This window comes from Xiphias gladius, chromosome 21 (assembly GCF_016859285.1).
Source record: "Xiphias gladius isolate SHS-SW01 ecotype Sanya breed wild chromosome 21, ASM1685928v1, whole genome shotgun sequence".
Classification (NCBI taxonomy): domain Eukaryota; kingdom Metazoa; phylum Chordata; class Actinopteri; order Istiophoriformes; family Xiphiidae; genus Xiphias; species Xiphias gladius.
Genome location: NC_053420.1, coordinates 12,777,152 through 12,804,877, shown reverse-complemented (window position 1 = coordinate 12,804,877; position 27,726 = coordinate 12,777,152). Strand labels below are relative to the sequence as shown.

Here is a 27,726-nt window from a genome sequence, read left to right as displayed (position 1 = left end):
GTAGTTAACTTATTCATGGCTGATCATTGTGCAGGGCTGAGTATTTTTGAAATATGAATGGACTTTAATGCATTATAGAACTTATAAATTGTGCATGTCATCATAATGAGCTTATTGTACTCTTAATCAGTGTGAAAAACTGAGTATTTTGAAGTACAAATAGAGTTTCTACCTTAGACAGGTTCTGTATTATAAATATAATAGGACTAAATGGGATTCCATAGACTTGAATGTATTTTATAACTCATTAACTGTAAAGGCTATCATATAAGCTTATGTACAGTTGATCAGTGTGCAACATGGAGCATTTTAACATTTGAATGAAATATACAGGCAGTAAGTTATGCATACAATGTGACTGAATAGGCCTCCTTTGACTTTAATGCAATGCATAATAATTGCCGCTCAGCAAGCACATGAATTCCACCATTTTTGTCCCAGTAATGGCACAGCACTGCCGTCGTGTATCCTTACAGCATCTTTCTATATGCATAGGACTGCATGCGACTCGTGCAGACATGTGCGGTCCTCAACTCTCAGACTAGCTGAAACAGTGAAACAGTCACATGGTAGCATTCCTGGAGGCCCCAAGGACCTGCAGTTATCTGGACCCTGATGACTGCAGTAAGGCAGATAAATGAGGTCAGTGCCAAATACAACCAAAGCATGAGGCTAGATAGAAGCACCATTCCTATTTGAATAAACTATTTTCATCAAGCCTTTAGCTAGCATTATATTAAGACAGCAGCCACAGCCATTTTGATAATGGAAAGCAGAAATGAAACCAAATCTCAACTTGTGCGTGACTGTCGTTTTCATTTTATGTCATTTTGCTTGATGTTATTTCGTGCTGTCTGTTTCTCTCAGCAACTTTAAACAAAATCAAACTTCAGCTGCCGCTATCTTTAGTGTACGCAGCGCATAGAACACTGACCTCGATAAAGTAACACCTCTGTCTACTCTAATTCGCTGATAGCCAGGAGAACACAGAGGGATGAAATGATCATGTTACATTTCGAGGAGAGTTCATTTTGAAAGATGACACTGCAGTCCTAGTAAGGGATGTATTGTTTTCAAAACCCAGCTGCACCGAGGGGCCCTCCCTGAAATTTGATGCTGTTTTAATCAGTTTCAACCTTTTTTCCAGACAGCCACTCGGACACATGATGAAAAGGGTATAGAGAGAAAATTCACAAGTAAAAAAATAATGTCTTCGTGTGTGTGTGTATTTGCTAACACATATCTATTGAATGTTTTGGACATACAGTAGGCCCTATATGTTTAACCAGCTGATGTCATCTGTTTGTCTCTCTGCACCTCTGTGCTCTCTGTATAATGAGGAAGTGACCTTTCTGAAAGAGATAAAGCTCTGGCAGATGTAAGCTGTCAATCAGTCAAAGTATGTGGCTGATTTCTTAGTTGCCCAGAGGGGGATCACTTATTCTAGTCTGAGAAAACAACTGGGATAAGCATAGACTGCCTTTTAAAATACCGATTATCGTCTATTGCACGACCAGAACAACTGGTTCAAGCGGCTCATGGGGGCCAGCTCCTAGTCTGCTACAAATAAACAAAGGCACTGAAACCACAAGTAACTAATTATTTCTCAAAAAAAGTTGATTTAGCTTGGTAACAGATCTTAATATCTCCTATGACCATGATGAACTTCCTTTTGGGGGAATGTGTGTCTGGTTTCCCACTGTCGCGTTTCCAAAGTGCGATTCAGCGTTGTCACCGGGCAGATAAGCTGAACCATTGAATGTTAAAAGTATCTGACGCTTTCATCCTTGGCTGTGAGCCTGCCTTGCTTTTGTCTGGACCCTGAGAGTTTCAGTAGTCATGGAAATGGTGAATAAGGCCAGGGTGAAGCACACGGAGCCAGCTAGTGGGGAGATCAGACACGAAGGAAACAAATCTCACAAAAGCACAAAAATCATGCCCCACGGCGACAAAGATGCTCTAAGATTACAGATCAGTGATGACAACAACAACAACAAACAGTGACCAAGATCGCTCTTGCATTGGTGACAGACGGAACAAAAAGCGCAGTGTATTATAACACCGGCAATCAAGAGCACACACCGAAAGACCCACCAAAGGGGTCAGCTATAAGGTTCTACATTTTGTACTAGAGATACTATGCTGTGGGAAAATAAAAAAAACATGCATTTTGCAGTTGTAGCCACGAAAAGCATGTGTGGGCATAAACAGAATGCACAAATTAAAGGAAAAATATGACTAACTAAGTTAATAAACATGACATTTTCAGGTGGTTCCATAAAGGCAACAAGGTCTTGCTGACTGGTTGATGAGTCTGAAAACGATGGGGAATCTTGTGCTGTGGTTTTCACAGTCACCAGATCTCAGCCCAGTTGAACACCTAAAGGAGATTTAGGGCCGACGTGTTAGACAGCGCTCTCCCGGCCATGAACAAAACACCATATGAGGCAACATCTTTTTCTCTCCACTTCTTGTCTTGCCAAACAGCTCTGTAGCCACAAGAGACTCCGAAAAGCTTCCTTTGTGTTTGTGAGTGTGTGTGTGTAGGGGGAGGGATGTGAGTGCCATAGCTGAGGGTAAAAAATGTACCAAACAGTCAATTAGCCGGAAGATACTGTGTTAGTGCTACTCTACCCTAAACACTCCTAATTCTTCTCACTGCTATAGTTTAAAATAACAACAGCAACATGAGTGAATCTGCCACAATGTTAACACAAATTACCAACGACAGCATTGCTATCGAAACAGTAAATAGACGTGTTGACTCCTCAGGCTCTGGTAGAACGAAATTTTTCTTTGCTGTTGTGTTTGTGTGTGCTTATAACATGTTATGTATTTGTGTGGTTCTTTGGATTTTTATTGCACACTGGTCCCGAGTCAAACAGTAGTATCTGCCTATCTTAGGAGACACTTAACAAGGACACAGTGTGCTTAGGTCTTGACCGCGGGGCTTTGAATTGATTAAAAATGGTCCATGCACCTACAGAGCACTTTCCAGTTGGACAATCTAAATGGTTTTGTATTTAATTATATTTTTCCCATTATGAAGAGTTCTGGTAGGTGATAGATCTCTCTGCATGGTGTGGTAATATGACAGGTACACTTTTGATCCAATGCAAAAAATGCAAAAGCAGTGCTATGCTTGATGTTATAATGCGCTATTATATGGTCATATAAGCAAACCAACCAAACAACAAACAAACAAAAGAAAAATAGTATCATCATTATAAACACATTCTCAAGTCTAATTTGAAATTTAGCAGTTTTCATCACCACCATTTTTCAAGCATACTCAGCCTCCTATTCACCGCCCAGTGCGCCACGTGTGAGGTTTTGTCAGTAGAACTACGTTTTGTCTGCAATAATCATATCTTATATTCACATAATGTGAAGTTGCACAAAATCCCATGTAGTGAACCAGAATGTGCTTTCTAAACTGAATTCAAAATCATCCTTTAGTGTCTACTGCTCTACAAACTTTTGATGAAAACTCTCACAGGGACAAAATACCTTACTGAAATATTTTGTACCCTGAGGAGCTAATGGGGCCATTTTAAACACCACTTCTCTCCTTCTGGCCCCAGATCAACTCTCCTCCGAACTGTTTATTGCACCACTCTATCTCTTAAGATATTCTTAAGCCGACAGTAACGACGTGCACAAATATCTCACATCTGTAACCACTAGAGGTTACAGCCAAACTTTTACACCCTATTTATGCTTACTTCAGTGATCTCCTCTCATAGCTTAAGTAGAAATCATCAAATAATCCAGACTTCAGCACAACACAGTGGACTCATGAGCCATACTTGGCTGCACATCATGTGTATTATTTTTTAATTTTGACAGCTTTCTCTGGTAGTAATGCATGAAAACCCACTGTTTCATTAAAACACTAATCGACATAAAAATGTCAATGATATTAAGCACCTTTTTCCAAGAAAACGGCTTGTCATGACCCCCCTAAATGTGTCCTTGCCACCCCTTTAACATCCCATTTATACATCTCTTGATACCCTAGATTTCAGTCAATAAATAAATATTACGAAGTTAGTATATAAATTAAAATTCTACAATGCAATGAGCATTTAAAGTGTTATCTTTTTTTGTACTTTTACAATGATATTAATTCCCATAAATATGTCGTGATGTTACCGACAGCTCATGTATAGAGTTTAATGAAGAGTCAACTCAAAAGTGGAAGTGTCCTTATGTACACGAAGCAGTGGCAACATCAATTCTTTGAAACAGCTAAAGATATACTTCCATTTTCATAGTTCTGCCCCCAATGAGGCAACTGTGGCTTTTACAGCACCTGAACACTTGGGGAAGTGTTCAACTAATAACCTTTCTATGCAAGATTGTGATTAGAGCCGTGCGCCATCACACTTACTCATCAGGTTTGAATTAAAGTAGCTTTGAATCAATACGAGCTGATAAGGGGAACCAAACAGTTTACATTTTCTTGTCCTTTGTGCGAGACAGTGAGGCTGGAGTGGTTTCATGTCCCTGCAAACGCTCAGCGGTAAACACGAGCTGTCCGTGTTGACGCTCTCAGGCTTATGTGGATCTCAAGGATGTGCGCTTGTGTGGTTGCGACCATTGTGACCTCATTTATTTTGTGCGCCTGGGTCGTCTCATGTGTCATACATTCATTTATGTTATCTCCATCTGTGTTTACAGGACAGTGGGTCAGTAGGTGCCCCTCAGCGACACACCCAGTACCAGATTTCACCCGATAAAAGAGCACAATGTGCAAGAGAATTATTCTATTTGTGTGTTTAAGGTAGTTTTATAACTCCATGACCCCCCGTCTGTCCTGGATTAATATATAGGACATCATCTGTACGATACGCCTTTTTTTTTTCCAAACAGGGACCTGCATTCAAAGCGTTCATCAGTACCACGAAGGAAAAAAAAAATCTTTTTCAATGTCCTACAAGCACGAGTAGGCCAGTGGATCAAAATAATTAGGTTACTAACATCACCATCGGTACTGCACAAAGATTCGGCCTTTTCATCTGCTGAGCCAGACTACTTGCTGTGCCCCATTTTTGTAGCCTTGCGACATTTTTCAACAAGTGGTCTATCTCTCAGCATCAGCAGCGTAGTGACTTAATGTCATTTGTTTGCCTTCTTGTGCTAGGATTCCTAGTCCTAGTCATTCCTAGCCAGTTCAGAGAATGTAATCACATCAGCAGTTCAACTGAACACCTTTTATAGCTAGTTTTATTTATGTTGCCCTTGAGTGGCCTTAAATATGACAACTGGTGTGCACGAAAATAATCAAAAGTGCTGAATATATAGGCTTTCAAAGTCTTACCTATATGCAAATGCATTTCCCCTTCTTATTCATTGTTCCATGTCAAAACTGCAAGATTATGGTTTGCTTTTTACGCCTCAAGAAAGAATTCCAGATAAACAAAGACTTACTTTCACTCTCATGTTTTATTTGGAGCATATAGAACATCTGAACATAGATTATTTTAAATAATGTGTAGGAGGACTTATCAAAAGATAATACATTCTATGACAGTGACAGAGGAATGGGTGCTGTGTGTGTGTGTGTGTGTGTGTGTGTGTGTGTGTGTGTGTATGTGCCGTCTCGAGCCAGCAGTGGTGAGTAGTGTTATGCGCAGGCTGAGATAGGGTGGCTGAGGCCGCTGAAGTAAGACCTTTCTCGCTCGCTCATCAGCTCGAAGTGCAGCGGCTGCTGACAGAACGTACACTCTGCTGACGAGTGGGGCTTCAGCTCCAGGCCCACCTCCTTCCATGTGTGCACCAGCCTCTCTGAAGAGGGAAACAGAAGAGGAAGGGAGGTCCATTTAACTTTCATTCATGAGGTAAAGCTACAGTCAGTAACATTTCACATGAAGTTACCTACTGTGCTGTGATGAAGTATCATTTAATCCAAACTGGTTATGAGCGACTAAAGCATTTTGACTTTAATCTTTCAAAGTACAGTGAAGGCGCGAGGGAAATATGACAAACAACTGTTTGGATCAGACATTAGTTTAACAACCAACTTGATCCGTTTGATCAAATAAGCTTAAGTAAATCGTCCAATAGGGATAAATTACGTCTTCACTGAATGTATTTTCACATTAACGTCAACTTACCAACAAAGTATTTCATCATCTCAGGGGTGTGGTGAGGTGTTGGAGCGATACGCAGGAGCTCTTCTCCCCTGGCAACAGTGGGATAGTTGATGGCCTGCACGTAGATGTTATGGCGACTCATCATGATGTCACACACCTCTGTATTTTTCTCCGCGTCTGACACCTAGAAACAATAAAAAGAGACACACACGATGGTTAGGATGGAGCCACTGGGGAGACAGATTAAGGACTTCTTGGTATGTTTTTAAATTGTAATGTGGCTGAGTGTACTATTTCTCTGTCAAACTGAATACCATTAGGCCATAAATGAAATGATAAATTACCCGGACTGGGATGATGTGGCTGGGACAGTGCACCATGGGCAGCCCGGAGTCCATCAGCATCTGTCTGAGGAGCTTGACGTTGCGCTGGTGTTTACGTCTCAGTGCGCGGCCCTCTTCCCCTTTGAGAACCTGGATGGACTGCTTGGCTCCCGCTAACAGCATCGGTGGCAGAGAGGTGGTGAAGATGAAACCAGCAGCATAGGAACGCACCGTGTCCACCAGGGCAGCGGTACTCGCAATGTAGCCACCCACACAGCCAAAGGCCTTGCCTTGAAGAGGAGATGACACATAGGGTAGGTGATTATACTTTCATATTCCTTGATGCAACAGCACCAGAGACATCATTTGTATCCCTGAAACTAGGATCCTTGTTTTAAAAAGTCACTGTATAATATTCTTAGTGGTCTAGGCAAAAATCAACCCACTGCAATAGCTTTAGGAGCTGTCCGTTAGAAATAATTGTCCCCTCAGCTTGACAATGACACAGAGAGACAGAGAGTAATTCAATAAGCGTGCAACAAGACCCTAAAGTCTCCTAGCAACAACAGAGCTGCTCCAGCTTCTTTAAGCCCTCTGGCATATTTGTGACACAGCTGAAGCCTGATCATGAGTATAACAACAAATCAGAGAACTACCAGATTCCTAATTGCTGAAAGTAGTTTTTTGTTTAATAAAACTATATAAATAAATACAGCAAAACATAAATGGAAAGACAAGTTCGATGGTACAACTAGTAATGGTTCAAGAAAATTTTAGTCTGGCTTGAAAGTCAGAATGCTTTGTATATCATCAGTAATTTATTCCAGTAGAGATTACATGCTGACCTAGTGTCCCTGAGATGATATCCATCTTGTGCATGATGCCATCCCTGTCTCCAATGCCCCCTCCTCTAGCACCATACAGGCCCACAGCGTGAACCTCGTCTACGAAGGTGATGGCACCAAACTCATGGGCCACATTGCACATCTCCTCAAGTGGACACACAGCACCTGTGTTACAGAAAAATGAATAGAGAGGAAAGTTTAGCCTGGTAACCAAAAAGCTCAATTTGATCAAATGCTGGGTCTTGTGCAATTGGTAACTTGAAATCTGAAACTGTGATCAGCTGTGATCAACATTTCCCAGAATACATGCAGTAAAACACCGCAAAACTACTATTAAATTCCCATTCCTGACAACTGCCAAATCAGTGATTCCTGACATTTTCATGACAACAGTTATTAACAAGCCGGTTTTATTTACAACATGGATGGTCGCCCATCCTAAACTAACCATCCATGGAATGGACGGTCTCAAAGGCCACGATCTTCGGTTTGGAGGGGTCTGCCCTCTGCAGCAGCTCTCGGAGATGGGCCACATCATTGTGGCGGAAAATGAATTTCTTAGCACCACTGTTTCTGATACCCTGGATCATTGAGGCATGGTTGCCTGCATCAGAGTAGATCTCACACCCTAAAAGGGTTCAGAGCAGAGAGAGCAGGTGAGAATGAGAAACTTGAAAAAAGAAAAAAAGAAAAACATTTTGCAAAGTGGCTATTTCACATATGAATGACACCCATTATTTAATGACTAACTAGAAATATACTCTCTCCTTAAATCTATTGTACAGTAAATGTAGAGAAATCTTTTGTATACCAGGCAGCATCTTAGCGAGGGTGAAGAGGGTTGAGTCATTGGCCACAAAGCAGGAGGTGAAGAGCAGTGCGGCATCCTTCTTGTGGAGGTCAGCCAGTTCATGTTCCAGCTCCACGTGGAATTTACTGGTCCCAGAAATGTTCCTGGTGCCTCCTGCACCTGACCCGTGCTTTCGTAAAGTATCCCTGGAAAACAGAAGACAAGAAAGACAAACAAAAAATTGGTTTTACCTCATCTGTTTTTCTGAGACTCCACAGGAAAAATGGTACAAACTTGAGTGCCAGATGTAAGTTTAAGAAAGGGTAAGACTACAATAAACGGAAAAATTAATTAAGCGGAGTGAGTTCGAGAGTAGTAACTGACACTTTGATTGGAGGTGTTACAGCTGCACAGGAAATAAGAGATATGTGCAAGCTGAAACAGGCGTGAAGGAAAGGGGAAAAAAACAAACACCTTGACTGGGGCCCATGAGATTTAGGTGTCAACTATGGCCAACTGACACTCTACACCCACACAAACAATAGACTGGTGTCAGGTTGTATTCAATTATTATGTGCTCTGCCTCATGTTTCCTCAGTTTCTCTCATTCTGAACTCTGCAATCTCAGTGGGACAAAAGGTAAAGAACAATCGGAGAAAGCACAGACGCAAGTAAAATATGTCCCATTTCACATCAACACATCTGAACACAAGGGACTGAGTCAAGTGTATTTGTTCCTACACCACACACAAACAACCACTCCAATACTCACATAATGGACTGAACGACTCGAGGGTGTCGACTCATGCCTAGATAGTCGTTGCTGCACCACACAGACACCTCCCTCTTTTCTGCTAGAGAGCCTGTGAAGTCGTCGGCCATGGGGAACTCGTTCGCCAGACGATTCACGGTCTTAAACACGCGGTATGTGTGGTCACTCTTCTTCTCTTCTATCTTCTTCTCAAAAAAGTCATCATATTGGAAGCGGGACACTGTCAGAACAGGAAGAAAAAGCTTGCTTAATGTGGCTCAACACTGCTTGCATTTTGGTGGGTGAAGCAATTTCTAACATGATGAAAGTCTCAGTTCATCTTATTCAAAAACATCAAAACATACTGACCCTTAGAAAATGTTAAGTAGTAATTAAAATATGAGGGTGAAGTTGTTGCTGGTATGATCACAATCTTGGAGGAAAATGTGGTAGCTTAACATCCCTAACATGCAAAGAGGTGTGGCAGTTCTGTGTCAATACTTTAACATTTGAGTATGTTGTCAAAGTACCAAAATAAAACTTACTACTGCCTGGCAAGTTGTCCTGCAGCAAGTGGGAAACGCTTTTAGGTCGCTGTTTCAGGAGGGTCTTCATTAGATTAGTCGGCTCCCCTCCGCTTCCCTTAGTGGTACTGGCCAAGGACGGCTTCTTCAACTGGGCAGGGGACACTTCTGAAAATGGTCAACAAAGGAAAAAACAAAATAGCACTGAATTCTGTACAAAATAAAGGGCAAAAACCGCATAACCTGATCACTTTCTAAACAACATTTACCTTTCTGGACAGTGCGGACTTCCTGAACATCCTCTTGGAACTCCATGCCAACCTGGCGGACCACACTGCTGTTCCTCTGGCCCATCTCAGCAGCCAGGAAAGGGCATTTGGAGGTCACCGCCTGGCCTGAGGGCGGCATAGGGTGTCCAGCAGGCAGCTTGGGCTTGACTTCTTGTTTGGGGCCTACAAGTAGACAAAATGAGTTGTAGACCTCAGGTATATCAGTACTAAAAACTAAAAACAATATTATACGCCGCAGTAATTTAGTCATTAAATCAACTTGGTTAGGTATCTACTCCTTCTTCGTCACCCTCACCTTCAACAGCGGGCATGGTGTCCTCAGTCTTCTGGTGGGAGGAGGATGAACAGAGGGCCCGTACCATTGATGGGGCCATAGGTTTTGAGGCCAGCTCCATCATGATAGGGCATCGCTGGGCATACACTACCATAGATTTTTTGGACTGCTGGAAGAAGGCCTGGGGCACACGAGCCAGGAACGGACACCGACGCACGATCACATCCATAGTCACCAGTCGCGAGATCTAAAGGTAGCAGTTGAAACGTCATTGAAACATGAGCTACGGACAGTTAACGTCAACAGCCTGCAAAAACATCTTGTCGTCTTAAAGGCATAGTACACCCGAAAACAGGAAGGACAAGTTTGAAATGCATTCCATCCATCCAAATAGTTTCCATCTCATTTACGTACAGTACCTCTATAGAATAGCATACATTTAAGAAAAGTTTTTTTTCCTTTCTGTACAACGTTGTTGGAAGTAAATTGGTTACATGGTTCACAGAAGCGCCTGTAGTTTTTTTTCAACTGTGTCATTTTGTAGCAAATAAGATACACTGCTGAAACATCTGAAACATTTTTGGAGCAAATATCCATTGATATCAGATTCAAATCAGACCAAAAGTATCAAAAGGAACAGAAAAAAATGTTATAATGTAGAAAAAAAAATTACAATTCCTCGCAATCACAGTTTCCTAAAACCCAGCTTGGTGTCTTAAGATTAGTGGTTGACCAATTAATCACCTTAAATTCAAAGATTTCAAAGCTATATTTAATTGGCCACTCTTCAGAACATATATAAAGTTTTGTGTTTGTATAATTAGATTGATTCTGGTCTTTTAGTGAGAATATTCGAATAATGTTAGTTGAGGACTGTAACGGTAGGAAGTCTTCAACCAGATAAACCAGTTTACAAGGCTCAAAAAACTATCGTATGCGCGTCCCCAGCCCCCACTCCGGACAAGCTGGGGACATACAGTATTTATCAGATTTGTCATTTGGGATGGTTGTGGGTGTAAGCGGGTGTAACTGTGAAGCCCTTTATTGTTGCTGAACCTGTGACTTGCCGTTGTTAAGCACGTTACGTAACAAACATATTTTCTTCATCAGGGACGCTACATGATCACGCCACTGCAAAGTTTGCCGGTAGCAGAGTAAAATTAATAGCGAGCTCGCAGAACTATTCTCAAGTGGACAAAGTCAGCAGCACTTGCTGAGGCAGATGATGAAGACAGGACTCCTTTCATCTCGCCTCAAATCAACAATCTGTTATCATAAGCAATTGATTTGATAGCTATAAAGATACCCAAAGTTGGTTGTATTTGCTAATGGGATGGAGATAGCCTCGATTCAACAAGTGGGCTTCCGTTAACAGGAGTCTGAAAGCTAGCGTTAGCGTTATCAATTTCCTAGCAACGTTTTGGGGAACGGGCTTCTAGCTAACATTACATTTCTGCAATTGTGCCCGTGTCTCTCTCCTTTGCGCATGTGTGTGTATGCTTGTGCTTCAATACACCAAGGTAACTTGGCACAGTCTTTAATGAAAGATTCGTAGGACAGAATCTCCGCTCTATCACATTATTGTCACTTCTAGTCATTTGTCAGATGATGTAAGCAGGCTGTGCAATGCAAAGGAACAAAATCCATATTTTTAAATGTGTTTGATCGCTTAGATTGGCTATTTGGCTTGTAACTGAGTCTGTCAACGAACATAAACAAACATAAAATTATGCTTTGGGACAGTTTTCAGTATGTGGTGAAAAAGTTAAGTATGCAGGTCTGTACTTTAACCCTCACACACCCTGCTACAAACGTTTGCGTAAATTTCCTCATTCACTACTGTCTTTCCTAAATGTTACATTTCTCCCCTCCTAAATGACGGCAAACCTAATCTAAAACAGTTACTGACTAATGTTAAATATATATTATTTGATGTTATAATTTATAGCATAATGCAGTTGAATGAAGTTGCCTCTGATATTCTTTACCCCGCTCTCCCTTAAATACCAGTCAAGTTCGGAAATCTACAGCATAACCCATTGAATTATTAATTATTTTTATTATTAATCAATAAAATTTATATCTCAAAACAACATGACACTGGCAAAAATAACCATGTATATTAGAGTGTAATGTGCATGGAATATTGGAATTAAGAGTGACTTTTTTTTTGTTTTCTAGTTGTATTTAAATTGTCTTATTTTGTCCGACCAACAGTCTAAAAACTCAAAGATATCCGGTTAATTATCACATTAGATAAGGAATAGCAGCTCACAATTGAGAACTTGGAGCTAGAAAGACAAGAGAATTTTTCCTTGAAAAACGAAGATTAATCAAGTACCAAAATAGTTGCCAGTGACTTTCCATTGATCAGCTAATCAATTAAATCGACTTAATCGTTGCAGCTCTGTATCTTTGTGAACATTAGTTTCTCAAGTTTGTGACATGTATCCTCATCAGAGGAAACCGTCGCTTTTACAATTGTATTCCTTTGACTGGATGAGCTGCTGTGCTTACTGCAACAGGTGACTGATCATGACACGGTTCTATGAACGTTAGAAATTAGGTTGGATTGCGTAAAACCGAAAATCCCATAGTTTACGTCTATACCCTTCCCCCAGCTGGAGCCAAGGCTACACACTCCTCGACCGGGTAATCACTCCCATGCTTTTTCTTCCCCCCCTTCAAGTGCTCGGAAAACGGACGAGAGTCAGTTAAAAAAAAAAAAAAAAATCGCGTATACATAATTGAAACTAAATTTACTTAAAAAAATAAATAAATAGGACTCAATAAGCGCAAAATAAGGACATCGCTCGCTTTTCTTCTAATAAATCGACCCATGAGTCTCGAGCAGCACACAAGAACCTCCACTGGTGTTACACTGAAAACCGTGTCACGTCAGATTTTGCGACCTGATCAAATATTCATGTGTCCTTACAGTAACCCGTGTAATTTTACCGATATCGTAAAAAAAACAGTGACACTGAACAACCCTCTGGCCGCTTTTATTAAAATATCGACAATATTAGCCACATTTAATTGTTTGCAAGTGTGCATAAGCCGACAGAGTTGGCTTTCACTGGCACTGGATTTAGTGCTTACTACACGTTAAGAGAGCAGGAGGTCACGACTTGTCCGTCCTTAAAGGTTAAGTAACATTGATTTAAAAAAAAATTTAAAAAAAGGATATAGTTACAGATACCGTTTTGGAAAACCTTAATGTATGCGGAGTCTTAGCCCGGCTACTCGCGATTCTTGCCGGTTGACGAGGCATTACGGTTCCTGGGCTGCTAACACTAGCTCAGAGGCTAATACCAGAATTGGAGATGATGCGGTAAATATGAGGAACTTACCTCTAAAAAAAAAACTTCACACTTTCAGGCGCGATCCTCTGTATCAGTCGTGTGGTGGACAGGGTATCAGCAGCAGTGAGAAGGATAAAAAAAAAAAGAAATACTCGTATCTTTGATGTTGAGAGGAGATTAGGGCAATGGGTGCTCCGTTATCCTGCACTGAGGACGAACGAAAAAGGACGAGGACGTGCCTGCGATTATAAGAGCTTACACCCTGGCCACTACCGAACGCTAGTCTCGCGAGATTTCATTTGTTTACGTCACATGTCAGTCCAGTTGTTTTCTTTTGTTTTTTTTGACTAGTACATAACATGTACAGAAGTGTACATATAATAACCTACACATTTTAATGCTATAGTTTCACGATAGGGGGGATATAGATCTACACATGTATATATATTTTCCACTGTACAAGCTGTCACAGTTTTAATTGTTTTTTGTTTTAGAGCGTATTTTAGAGAGTATTGAATTTATTGTTTTTTAAACTCTTTGCTAAAACCAAGAAAGCACGATTTATTAAGTTTACATGTATAGGCAAGTGGGCCATTATAATAATAAGATTGTACTTATGTACACATAAGTGTTTTTCTGTGTATTACTTTCCAGAAGACCATACAATATATTCTTCCAAAGTAAGATTAAACTTTCATCAGTACTGTCAGTAATGGAAGCACATAGCTTCAGTCAGAAGTTCTCCCCAATATGGCAATGCCAAAATAAATGCACAACAGTTTCTGGACATCCATAACAGAAACAATTTTTTTTTATCATAGTTTTTAGCTGGATAGAATTTATGAATCCGTTTAGAATTAATTTCCTTAGCTTTATTGATGATTAAGGATCGATTAGGTAGAAGCTAGGTCTTTTTCCATACCATATCATCCACAAATTGATTCCAACATGAAATCAATCAGTCAGTCATTCCAGTCAATCAGCCATGTGAGTCATACATGTGATCAAACATTCTCACCTGATAAAGGCCTGTGAATGGTTTATTTTCTCTGCAGAGGTGGAAGAAGTACTCCAGTAAAAGTAAAAGGTGTAGTACGTAGTTAGATGGAGCTAGTTTTAACTTCATATATTGCTTGGTAGGTTCATCTATGTTAATACATGATTTATTTGTTAATTAAATTTGGAATCAATGATCAAAATCTTCAAAGTTACTAAAGATGTCATATAAATGTGGTGGAGTCAAATGTACAAAGTTTACCTCTCAAATGTAGTGGGGTAGAAATACTGTATAAAGTAGCATAACATGGAAGTACTCTAGTAAAGTACAAAAACCTAGAATGTGTACTTAAGGACGGTACTTGAGTAAATTTACTTAGTTACTTTCCACAACTCCTTCTCTGTAGCAAGATGTTTGAACTAAAAATTATACTTGATATGTTTTGGCTTCTTATTACGTAATTTACACATAAATCAGTGTCAGTTTATCGACAGCACTGAAATCTTAGACGGATTGGGATTTACAAAGGCACTGATGAATGGCTGTCAGCTTTATGTCAAAGGTGTAGTGTCTTGTAGTGTCTTGTTTTTGGATACATGACATGAATTCTAACTTCAGCTGAGGACCTCAAAGATTAGTTGATGCCCTGGAGTAGAGATTTTCTGGACACTTGTGTCCTCTGGTGTTGTAACAGAGACACTGCATCTGATCTGGTTCTTGAACATAGACTGTATATTGTACAGTGCGGCTGTGTTGTGTAACTCTGCATAAAGTCTACGTTCTTGAAGTTGGGCTGATGAGAAAACACGTTTGTGTGTGTGTCTGTATGGGAAATTGTGTAAGAGCCACTGAAAACTATAAAACCTTTTACAAAGGAGGAACACAGAGTGAATTTTCAACCTAGAGTATGTCTCAAACATTAGGTTAAACTCAGTACAACACTCAACAGGTTCAACTCAGTTGCCGGACTCAATGTTCAGTTTTTGCTGGGGAAATTGTTTTCAGCGATGCTTTCATTTTCATACAGTCTATGGGTTCCCCTCACTGATATAAATGGCGGGGGCAAAATATAGAAACACCACTCAGTATAACTCAGGTCAATGGCACCACGCACTGCAGCCTCCAAGAACACACACAAACCACATGCTATAGACAAATATAACCACTGCTTATATTTAGCAAATGTGACAAACAAACAAATAAATCAATACACAACGGATCAATAAACATGGCTTCCTTTCCACTGAAATAATGAAGCAAATAACTCTGGCTGCATACTTGATCTATAAAATCCATTTCTGTGAAATATGAATCTGTCTATGTTGTCTTCAGACCTTGGCATAAAGTTACCTCCTTTGCCTGGACGGCCTCGGTGTTTTGCTGCCCTCTACAGAACTCTTTAGGTATCGGCATCGTTTACTGGAAGGTCTTACCTTCCTTCAGGGCTTGTGGCATGCTGTATTTTGTTTAAATATAACAGAATAGTTTACGCGGACTGAAAACAGTTTACCTCTGCGACAGTCAGAATGGAAGGTTTAGGCTAGATCATAGGGGGTCAATATAACATCAATCCAAATACAGATGAATTTAGCATACTGTGCATCTTTTAGTACACTGTTAAACAGTTAGTTGATTAATTGAAAAAAAACAAACAAGTGATAAAACTGTGATGAAAACATTCTTTAGTTGCAGTTGTAATGGTGCATACTGCTAAATTTATGCGAACAGTTGTGGAAGATGAGTCAAGGTATCAGAACCCGTTAACATTTCTTGTTGTACAGTCAATCAGAAAAAACCACAAAGAGGCTAAAAATAAAAACTGCACAGATGCAAAACAACCACAAAGTGATGCAAATGACTACAAAGAGACTCAAAACAACCACAAAGTGATGCAAATGACTACAAAGAGACTCAAAACAACCACAAAGAGACTCAAAATGACCATAAAGTCTGGGTGTCTCAGTCTGATGTGGCGGGGCTGTGGGGCCTTTTACATGTCTGTGCTAAGGGGCCCATTGTCTCATAAGGTGTCATTTTCTCTGTCTGGCTCTTATATAATAGCACCTGTTTATTGATTTTATTTCATATAAGAATATTCAAAGTTTGTCACTTTGAATGTGAGTCTCAACACATTTCTCTCATTTTACAAATACCGTATGTCCCCCAGTGTGTAACTGTGGCCTAGATTGGACCAAAGTTTTCTAAACCCTCTCCCGACTGGGCCACATTGTATTGATGTGGATTTTTGAAAAATAAACCAGTGAGCTAACGTTCTTGACGCAGTAATGCTTCAAAGTCGATGCACCGCGGTTTGTCTGTTGACAATGTGACTGGTAAAACGCTGAAATACACCGAGGGGAAATATTAACAGAAGCTACATCCGAGCGGGGGTCGGGGGGGGGGGGGGCGGAGCTTCGACCGAGGGAGACACTTCCCTGTAAATTGTGGCAGCGGATCCTTGTGAGTCGGACTAGACCTCCCCCTCCCAGCAGCCGGAGGAAATGCTCACTTTCGTCCCTGAATCCGAGACGATCGGAGTAGCCATGGCGTCCGGCTTGTCCAGTGTTGTTGTGTTGGCTGCATGTGTGATTCTGGCCCCTTGTGTGTCTGGTGAGTTTGATTTTGAAACTGCGTGCGGGTCTTTTTTTTTTCTTTTCTCGTCTTTCTTTTGTGTCTCGCACGCTCGCTGGCGTCGTTTTTCGCAAACTGCTCGCCTCAACGTTACCAGTTAGCTCGGGGTCGACGTGTAGGTTTCAACCACAGACCGGGCTCCAACACGCCTAATTCAGGGCGATGTCAGGTGACGTTAGCTGGGGCACCGAGAGCCGGGTTGTCGGTCAGAGTTGCCGCTCGGTGTTTAAAACCTTGTTTTAACATGGGTTCGTCTCAGCTAGCTAGCGGGCAATCAACCGGAGCCAGTTTATGGTGCTTGTTTTTTTTTTTTTTAAGGGCTTGAAGGTCAACATTGGTGACAAACAAACACCAAAATACACACGGACAGATGTAACGTCTATGGACTCAACTAACTACCTTTTGACAGCGCTTGGGTATTTTAGAATATCTTTTCTTGTGGCTGTTGTCCACCACAATCTCATCACTTAACACAGAAATAACGCTGTCATAAGTATTTGTCTTTTTAAAAATCGTCTATTGTCTATTATTATAATTCTACGCAGTCTAGTGCAACAGCCACGAAATGAACCCTGCTATCATGAAAGTTACAATGTTCAGTCTTTACTTAAACCAATTTAGAGAGGTGTTGATTTCAACTGTGTGGTCATTTTGGAGGATTGTGGTCTGTGGTGCTGATGTTTTTTATTGTTTACCTTCATTTATATAAATGTGTTTGGACACAGCACCCGGAGCATATCTCAGTGTTCCGTGACATATTTCAGCAGCACAATAAACTACAGCCTGCAAAATAACCATGAGGTTGAATCAGTACCTCTCTAAACGGGTCCAAACAAAAACTGAACGTTATAACCTCCACGAAGGTAGGATCATTATTAGCTTTAGCTAGTGGTACCTAATAAACTGGCAGCTAAGTGTAAATGCCCATTATAATTTCCCATAGTCCAAGGCAACATATTCAAATAGCTTTTTTTTTTGTTAGATATTCTGATCTTTAACATATATAATAAAGAAAACAGCAAATTATTGAAACCGGCTTTTAATATAGTTGGCATAATTGTATATCCAGTGGCAAAGTGATTAATCAAATTGTTTCAGCTTTATTGGATTGTAATCAAGATAATATACTCCTAAAGTAGCGGTGATTCACTTTTTTATTTATTTATTTTTTTTTTAAGCAGGTTGTGGCATGTGTGTGTTTCATTAATATCCTCATGAGCTTTACTCCTATTCTACCTAGCTCTGACAGTTGTATCACCACTACAGCTTTGTCTTCAATGTTGGCAAGGCTAACTTTTCCTGCCCCTCTCTGCTTTCTATCTCTGCTGTTACAGCAGGAGACCAGGAATGTAAATCCTACAGAGATTTTTCCAACACGTACCACTCATCCAAGTATTGCATCTCGGGATTTTGCTGTGGTACCTGCAACAACAGATACTGCTGTGAAAATACAATCTGGAAGCTTTCTGAGGATAAACAAGAGGACTGGTATTCTATTCTGTTTTATTCTGTATTAGGTGATGAGTTGCCTCTAACTACATTGTTGCGTGTGTTCTCTCTCTTTTGTCACTGTGCAATCACAGTCACACACAATGGGCTAATTGCCTAATGTGCTGTAACAACACATGATTGTGTCGTTACAGCGCATTACGCAATGATAATGCAGCTAAAAACAGGAAGTAGTGTTTTCCTATTCACGACCACCAGCATAACAAGAGATTTGACAAGCTAAAACTTGGACCTGAAGTCTTTCACATTATAACTAATAGATTAATAAAATACCAGCTTACATGCCAGATGTAGGAATGAAATCATCCATCTTTTTTTTCTGTTATTCTGTACCAGTACAGTAACGTCATCATAAATATCATTTTGATTAATTTTATCTTTATTTCTTTTTCAGTGGAGACTCCGCTTTCACCTCTTATCCCTCATCACTGTCCGTGGGTGTCGGTATTGCTTCCGTCGTCGTCCTCATGCTCATCTTTATCTGCTGCTGTGTCTGTCCCTGCTGCTGCCTCTACGAGGTGTGCCGCAAGCCCCGGCGTAAGTAGCCCTTCACTTACAACTATCGCCGACTGTTGTTGTTGGTGATGCTTTCAGATACGGAACTGTCAGCTAGGTCTTTGGCCAAGAGGTTGACTGTCCTGATATTTACAATAGCCAGTGTTTCAGGGGCTCAAAGTGGGCTATGGGTATTGGTTTGTTGATACATACACATTTTTGTACAATTTAGGCACTGATGCCTCACTGTATTAGGAATTTTTCTCAATAGTCTTAATATTGACTAGCCATATTGTAAACAATAGCAAACCCCTCAAAACGACCACTTATGATGACACTTATTCCTCTTCTGTAGAGGGATGTATGAAAGACTTAATTTTGGTGCCACCTGACAGTATGCAGACAGTCCAGTGTTGCTACTTAAGTAACTACTGGGTTACAAAAAAGATCTTGAAGGGGTAGTTCAGCTTTTTTAATAATAATGTGACATGAGTTACTCATTGTTAGCAGAGTTGGGTGGTTTGACGATATATACCAGAAGATGTTATAAATGTTGTCTGCTGTCATAGATTTTGTCATACACTACAGTTGATACGGCATCTATCGTTTCAGTATCTCTGGTTGTATTGTATTGTATTGTATTGTATTGTATTGTACCTAAGGAACTATCAGTGTGTATGACAGTATCGTATCATTTGCATTTGCTTTGCAGACTCTGGTGGAGCTAACTCCGCTCATATACCCAAACTAAACCTTACATGATCCCAAATCTAAGATTCACCCTGACTCAAGACACATAAAGGCCGTTGAACCCCTTTCACAGCATTGTGAGAATCACCTAAAACTCAGCTGCCTTTTTACAAATTACAGTGATCTTATTTACAGTTTGTAAAGTGTTAGCAGTTGATCGTCCAAATAAAGTAACCACAATCTTTTACAAAACAGGATACCCTTGAGGTTAGTAATGAGTGCATTTTCATCAGATGTGAATTTTAGAGCTGAAATAATTTTTCAGTTGTGACAGAAAATTAATTCATTTTTTTAAGCAAAAATGCCAAAATTACACAGGTGTCTTCTTCTCAAATGTAAATATATGCTGGTCCTCCTTATCTGTTTTGATAATAAACTGAATATGTGGGGGGTTTCAGGTTTGGCAGGATGAAATGACCAATTTAAAATATGTCAATACTGACTCAAGGAAATTGTGATGGGCATTTAATGGACCCAAAAATTTACGGATTAATTAACAAAATCATGAAAACAAACTTTAGTTTCAGCTCTGGGGAAGTTTAAGTTGTCAAAGCAACAGTCCACAACATTTAACTGTCACACTTCCCCCGAGCTGTGACCATGTGTTAATGTTAGTCAGGTAAAGAGCAAAATGAAAAAGGACCCCATTTCTAAAACATAAATGATGTACGTCGATGACGTAAACAGGTACTTCATACTTAGCCAAAGCAGTTAGTAATATATTGACAGTGCTGCTGCTTCTGCTGCAACATGTTGCTGCACATGTGCAGGTTTCCTGCACACAAGCAACATATTTTTGAGTGGCTGTCTGGCTGTTGAGAGCTTCTCAACCTACATATACATGCAGTGTCTCATTTTTCCTCTGTTTAAAAGAAGTCAGACTTTTGGTTTCCAGTGTGTTGGAGTATTTGTGTCTAGTTTTCAAAGCAGAACATGAGGGGACTCATTTGAGGACGGTTGGCCCATCCACCACATGACTTTCATTACTGCACTGGCTTGGTCTTATTAATCACACAGACTTTGGGACATAGAGCACAAACTGATTGAATGTTCCCAAAGTCACAATGATATGCAATGGATACGTGACACTGACAGCAGTTACAAAGAAGTACTTTATTCACTTGCGGTAAGTGCAGGGCTGTGAACTTTTTCATTTGACATTTGTGTTTGTTATCATTTGATGTGCTGTGCTAAGTTTCACTTGGCTTCTGTGTCGAACAGTGTATCCCACAGATTCATGATGCAGTTTAGTTGTCAGAATTAATTGCTGTTTGGACTTAGACCAAACTTTAATACTTTGATAAAATGATAAAATAAGTGCTCTGTATATGCAAATGATAGATTTAAGATGCTTAAAAAAAACAGCTTCATGGGCATCGATAGTTTTAATCAAATTGTCTCTATTAAAGGGGAGTCTGGTGGTAGTCTATATTTTTCTTACTGTCAGCAAATCCCATGAAAAGACCAAAACCAACAATGAACTGACCCTACCAACAGTTATTGCCAATGTAGCCAGAGTCAAGTCCTCGTTCCTCTCTGTGATTAAAACGCATTATTGAACCACATCAACATGGTTTATTTTGAGCTGATTCCACGTACTCGGTCTTTCATTACTGACTCCAACCCACTGCTGAAAATAGTCCCCCAAAAATTCACTTCCTACTCCTGTTTAAATACTGTTTGCTAAAAACTACAGTGCCCCGCTGTTTGAGGAAATTATTGGGCTTTTTTAGAAATGACAGTATACATTTGTTACCGTTTTTTACAGGTTTATATCTTCAGTAGGAACCAGTGGGCTTGCAGCTGAATGCCACAGACAGTATAGGGATGTTGTAAAGTATCGAGAGGTAAACCAACACATTGTTGGTTTTAGTCTTTTCATGAAATGTGCTGCCGCTATCCTTATCATTTAAATAATAGTAAAATTTAAATAACTTCATCTTTTTTGTTTCCTTTATAATTAACAAAGCAACTGTAAGTCCTATGACTGTAGAGCAATACATATACCTTACATTACAGTAACACCCATCTTTATATAATTTTTCAGTTTTACAGGTGAAAAGCCCTTCTGTGGTTGTTTGCTGTCTCTTGACATTGACACTTGAAACACAGTCTCTGATTTCATGTTCCTGCTACAGAATTGTGGTTAGTAGCCTTGTTGTCATACATGCAGGTTGGCATCTAATCAGCAGACATTAAGGTTCAACCGCTGCTGCTGCTGCTTGGCTGTGACCAATCGTGCAAAACTCATAGGTTTTTGAGAGAAGATTTCGGAGTCAAACTGGTCAGTGTCCCCCATTATTAAGTGTGACTACTCGAAAATTGTCAGGAAGTTAGCTTATTGTTATGGCCTTGGAGACACTCCAACTTGGTTTGCAACCAAGCCTCCGTCTTTCATAGTTTCATCTACATCTCACATGCAGATCGTAACAAAATGTAATTAATTCTTCCTTTTGCCTCTGTCCACCAAGTTTCTTTAATTATTAAGAGTTTGAGTGATTTTTAAAAAAAAGACAATGGGCCTCATGTATGAACATTTTTGTATCCTAAACCTCACTTCCTGTTTTTTACTGTGAGGTTTTCTCATTTGAGTCCAAGTTCAGATTCACTAAACTCTCTTAACTGGATAAAGTGGTAAATTGCTTGTTTCAACCCTATGTATGTCACCTAGTGTGATTTAATGAGTGTGAGGAATTTGACAGTCACTTACATACTACATACCTACAGTGAATATTATAGCCTACGTTATGTGATGATACACTGTCAGGTGTAACAGAGGATGATACTGGACAGCATATTTATAAGATGAACAGAATATTATTTTACATTGAGTCTGTCTTATGTTTGATTTTAGTTAATATTGGTATCATATTTTTTGTGCTTAGTTGAGACAAGCACATTGAATGGAAAGAGAGGAAAACCATACAGATACAAATATAAATTGGGCTGAATACTTGACTCCTTGACAAACTGCTTACAATAAGTAAGCCAATGCAAGTGATTTTTATTTATTTATTTATTTTTTTTTTCTTCTTCTTCCCCATGCCTTATCTTTTATGAGCTTTGTGTAATCAGTGACAGACAACATTTATCCGCTGTTATCTCCATTTAAACACTGGATTTAATTACAGTTTATTCTTCTTTAGTCCTCCTTGCCCTTAACCCATTATTCCTGCTGCCAGATTTCTTTTTTTTTATTCTCTTTTCTTCGCATTTATCAAACTAGATATCCATTATATTCACCCTCTGATCCACTTCTCTATGAATGAATCTCTTAGATGCTTTCTTACTCTGTGGTAAATTTTTTGAGTGATGCGAGTTTTTTCATTGGCACTCATTGGCACTGGAACACTGTTGTTAATAATTCACACACCTTGTACTTCCCGTCAGTTCGGTTTCTCCAGCTTGTTCATGTTGTGCCATGCAGCGACTGAACTCTGGCAGAGAGCAGCGGTATGCTAAAACACAAGCAAGAATTTGGATTCCCTGAAATGGGGTTATGCTTGTCGGGATCACATCCTGGAATGTGAGAGCTCCACCTAGTGTGACTCATTGTTTCCACGGCAACCACAGTGGGGAAAACTCAAGACCTTCCCACGTCGTTTTATAGGAAGTGGTCATATCGTCTCCCACTCTGCGAGGAAAAAAATATAGTGGTGGAGTGACTGACACACATACCCCATTCTTCTCTGTTGTAAGTCAAAGTCAGATCTGAACACGCACATGTGATATTTTTAGATTCAGTGTGACTTAGACTTTCTGGGGATATTATCTCTAATGTCCAATGCGAATTAACATCCATAAATCGGCTTTGAAATCATACAAAAAACACGCTCATTATAACTCCAGCGCGTGCCTGAGAATTATTATTATTAATAACAGGAGCTGCTAAGAGCTAATTTGGCATACTTTAAATGATGCCAGTTTGCCAAAATGTAAGCAAACATAGGCTAAAAAAAGTGGGCTCAAGTAGTGTGTCAGTCTTTGAAAACCCCTGCATGTTTAGTTTCCTTGACAGAGACCTGATACTTCATAGTAGATGGGGTTGTATCTTTACTAAAAAGGGAAGTGTCCTTTTATGCCTTTTACTGATTAATGTTCAATTTTTGTCTCGTTTTATGAGAATATTAAGTATAAATAAAAAATATAGCTTACATGCTTTTTGTAACATGAAAACATTCATAGATGTCTCTTTTTTGGATCGAAAGTATTGTCTGCTGGTCTCCACGAATAAGATAAAGCATGTATGCAGTCTGGGAGGCCAAACCCAGGCAAAAGAGAGCCCATATAACAGATACTGTTGCAAATAAAGCTCAGATGAATGTGTAAACATTTTCATCACCTCTTCTCTTGTCTGGATTTTGGCAGCTTGACGATCGGAGGACACTATTTAGAGTAACTTTAGTGCACACTTTGAACTGAAACTGTAAAAGTGTGGGGTACAAAACCTTTTTTTTTTTTTTAAAAAAACATATATTTTAAAGAGTTTCCTCTGTCAACATTGCATTCATGAGTCCCTGTATCATCCGTCAGGTAAAATAAAATTATGAAGTCTGTGCAATAATTTCAGTGACACCAAATTAGGTAAATTTCATGGGACAGTATCGTTTTTAAAAGCTTGTTTTTTTTCAGCTCTTTTCTTAGTGTCGGTGTCAAGTGTGTGCATTTGGATAAAATTCAGAAATGATGCTCTTAGCTAAGGACAAGGAATTAGCTTCTCTGCGTATAACCTGAACTTCTCTTTTGTTTTGATGTTGTAATCCTTTGTACTTACCATTGTGTAAGTATAATTCTTAGACTGTGTTGGAGGTGGTGGTCATGCCCTAAGGTGATTAACCCATTGAAATATATAGCATATATTTGGGGCAGTTTTATTCCGTCAGCCTCGTTGATCTTAGCATGTTAACCAGAATAAAAATCATGTTTTCCACATTTTTGTAGCTTTTAGCTTTTATTCGTTGAGGTTACTTCAGTAACCTCAACTGCTATTACCTCGCCCATATTAAATGTCTTTTCTCATCTGTTGCTGTGTTGTGTATGCTTAAAGCTGTCCTAGCCACCACCACCCACACAACAGTGGTCACCAATGCTCCTCAGCAGTACCCCCAGCAGCCAACTGCAATGCCCAGTCAGCCTCAGTCCTACCAGGGAGCCCAGTATCCACCGTACCAGTCCGTACCAGTGCAGCCAGGTTACGGAGCTCAGCCCTTTCCCACGTCGCCCTACCAGGGGCAGCCTTTCACACCAGGACCGCCTCCAACATATCAGGAAGCCAGTGAGTGTGGATTTTTTTTTATGACGTAGATAAAATGTTACAGGTGTGATTGTTGTCCAATCAAGGACATCTTCCCTTTTATAACCCTACCAGTATTCATTTTGTTAACAAAAACAATGATGAAAAATATTTGTTGACTAGACTAACACTAAATTAAAAAAATTGAGAATTATGATTATGATTAAATATGATTCTAAGAGGGCTGTATTTCTCCAAAACATCTGTGGGGAATGGACAGAAATGAAGGTCTTGGGGTTTTTAGGATTAACATTATCATTACACAAACTTGATGGTCGGAAAGTGTTTTTTAGAAACAGCATGGCATAGAAAAGCACCTTTAAACATAAATTAATGACACATTATGGTGAACACATTTTGCAATTTTGCTTTACAGTAGCTGCAATCCGGAGCAGAGGTGGAGTAACTGCTGCTGGTATATAGTTGAGTCATGTTCCGATTTTGTAAAATAGGAAATGACACATTTAGGGTTGCTTTCTTAGACAAAACTAAAGCTGTAGTTACTTTCTAAGCATTTTCAACCCTTTCATCCTCATACCATGTTTTCTTTCTGTGTCCAGCCGGTCCTGGCTACCCTCCCAACCCGATGCCTTACAGCCAGGCTGCGTTCACCCCCGGCCAGGCAGCGTACCCTCCACAGCCTCCTGTCCAGCCGCAGCCCTACGCTCTGCCCGCACACCCAGACTACCTAGCCCAGCCTGCATACAACCCGGATTTTATTGCACCCAAGACTGGATAATGGACCACAGTGCCAAACTCTCAGCCACTTTAAACATGCTGCAGCATTTGGCAACTTGGCAGAACTGGAAATGTGTGATCTCAATTGAGATAATAGTTTGTTCCTGAGCATCTTGATTCATGTGTTTCAGTGGTTAAACATGGGAATTTTATGACACATTTGTAGTTCTTGAAATGCTGTTGAAGAGTAACAAGGTGAAAAATGATGATACCTCTGGGCTCGTGTTGCATGGACTTACAATATAGAAGTGGAGAGATTACTTTTGTTTTTATATTTCTTAATGGCTCCATCATAGTCATCTTTGAGAATTAAATACAAAACCACTGAGTCTGATTTTAAAGAGTAGATGAAGTGCTTTGTCATTTTTCAGTCTTCTGAACATGCCTCAACATCTCCCTCCCAGTCTTTCTGTATTGCGCGTCAGCCCAACCTGCTCGACCTTTTCAGTTCACTGTCTACAGTGATTGCCGTCCGGCTCATTGGTCAAATTTAGGAAAAGGAGTTACGTTGTCTGTGGCCATAATTTCATTGCTCTATCCAGCTTATTCCAGACCGATAAAGTGGTTTGAACCTTAGTTTTCCATGTGCTTTCTCTGGTGTTAGGAAGGCGTTTAATGCTTTATGGGTTATAGATCTTACTGGGGAACTAAATATGTATTATTTCTCACGGGAGGATTTATGACAGAAAGGAGTTATGTCATTGTCAATTGACTAGTGATATTCAGAGGGTTTTAGTCTTCTTTTAACCCCCCAGCAAAAGGGAACATTCATCACTCCTTGCACACAGGGAAAGTTTGCTTTTACATTTAAGTTTTATGTGTTTATGTAAAAGGTAGACTTTGCATGAACTTTTTTTTTTTTTTTTTTTTTTTTTTTTTTTTTTTTTCCACAGGTTTCATTTCATTTCATTGTTGTCATTTGTCCATCTTACGGTTGTGCACGTCTAACTGAGCTAAAATGCATCGGCAGCTTGAATCAATTTACCAAAGGAGATTCACTTCATTTCAATCAACCAAACATTCACAAAGTCTAGCCGCAATTACAGACAAATGTTATGCTTACAAAATGCAAGAAACAATCGTGCCTTCTTACCCTTATTACCTTTATCACACAACAGTGTGCATGTCATTTAGAAAACATTAAAATCTCATTTTGCAGTGTACCATGTTCAACATTACTGCCATCAAACTGTGTTTCAACTTTAGTTCCTTTAGTTACAACTCGACTATTTATGTTGCGGATTTTGTTATTTGCCGTGTCAAATCATAAGTTGTTTTCCCTTACCTTCGTCATCACTATTGCCTTTATTAAATAGCACCAATGTAACAAGTTTTTGGAAGATTAGTTTTTTGTTGTTTGTACCTAAAAAAACTAAACCAATAAGCCTTCCTTGTTCTGCTCTGCTTTCTCTCCTGTGCTGTCTTGTATTTGTTTTTTTTGCAGTAAAGCCATCACTTCCGCGATCTGCTCAATGAAATGACTTGAAAGTAGTTTTACTGAAGTCACCTTTTTCTTGTAAGTAGTCACGGCCCATCTGACAGACTGGATACTGATCTTTTGAGCCACCATGTCTAAAATGTCTGACTTTCTTTGTTGAAACTTTGGTTGTGGTCAAAGAACTTGGTACCTAACATATTCCATTATATGTGAGTATCTCAGGTACTGGTTTCAGAATGACTTTCAGTTACATCTGTGCTGTGGCTTAATGTACCCTCTGACATATGAGAGCCCATATATCAGCTGATGAAAGGGGCATAACGTTGTCACGTATCCTTGAAATTCGCAAAATAGTTTATTTGTGAGGAATGTGCATGTGTTTCCCGCATCGAGCAATGGATTTGTCTGAGTATTTAATTGTAGCCTCGCCTTTTGTCTCAAATCTGTTTTTATTATTGTGTTCTGTCTGTGATTTTAGTTCTTTGGCCAGTGTTGATTCTTCAAGGTGACTTTAGTTGGACTGTTTTTTATTTGTATGTGGGGATTAAAGCCATTCTTGTTCCATCTGTTTCTTGTCCAAGAATAATTGTCATTGATGCTACTTTGAGATTATATGTACATGACTTATTTTGTTAAAAACCCACCACTTATCAATAAAAATTATATTTTCTGCTT

General features: G+C 39.7%; 2 protein-coding genes across 3 annotated transcripts; one reads left to right on the top strand and one right to left on the bottom strand.

Moving 5' to 3' along the window:
- Positions 1-5,429: 5,429 nt before the first annotated feature.
- On the bottom strand, positions 5,430-13,432 carry alas1 (aminolevulinate, delta-, synthase 1). 2 transcript variants are annotated; one of them, XM_040116272.1, is made up of 11 exons: positions 13,249-13,432; positions 9,917-10,142; positions 9,601-9,783; positions 9,353-9,499; positions 8,829-9,048; positions 8,078-8,262; positions 7,715-7,894; positions 7,267-7,431; positions 6,443-6,711; positions 6,120-6,282; positions 5,630-5,790 (listed from the first exon to the last, which is right to left on the bottom strand). In XM_040116272.1, the coding sequence occupies exons 2-11, from the start codon at positions 10,122-10,124 to the stop codon at positions 5,630-5,632; spliced, it is 1,881 nt and encodes a 626-aa protein (XP_039972206.1). In that variant the 5' UTR covers positions 10,125-10,142; positions 13,249-13,432. The 2 variants fall into 2 exon arrangements, with proteins under 2 accessions (XP_039972207.1, XP_039972206.1); XM_040116273.1 differs by lacking the exon at positions 13,249-13,432 and having other exon boundaries at positions 5,430-5,790; positions 9,917-10,124.
- Positions 13,433-16,625: 3,193 nt separating this feature from the next.
- Positions 16,626-27,726, top strand: LOC120783112 (protein shisa-5-like). The gene is made up of 5 exons (XM_040115852.1): positions 16,626-16,807; positions 18,163-18,316; positions 18,732-18,874; positions 24,630-24,857; positions 25,436-27,726. Exons 1-5 carry the CDS (start codon positions 16,699-16,701, stop codon positions 25,612-25,614), a joined length of 813 nt encoding a protein of 270 aa, XP_039971786.1. The 5' UTR covers positions 16,626-16,698; the 3' UTR covers positions 25,615-27,726.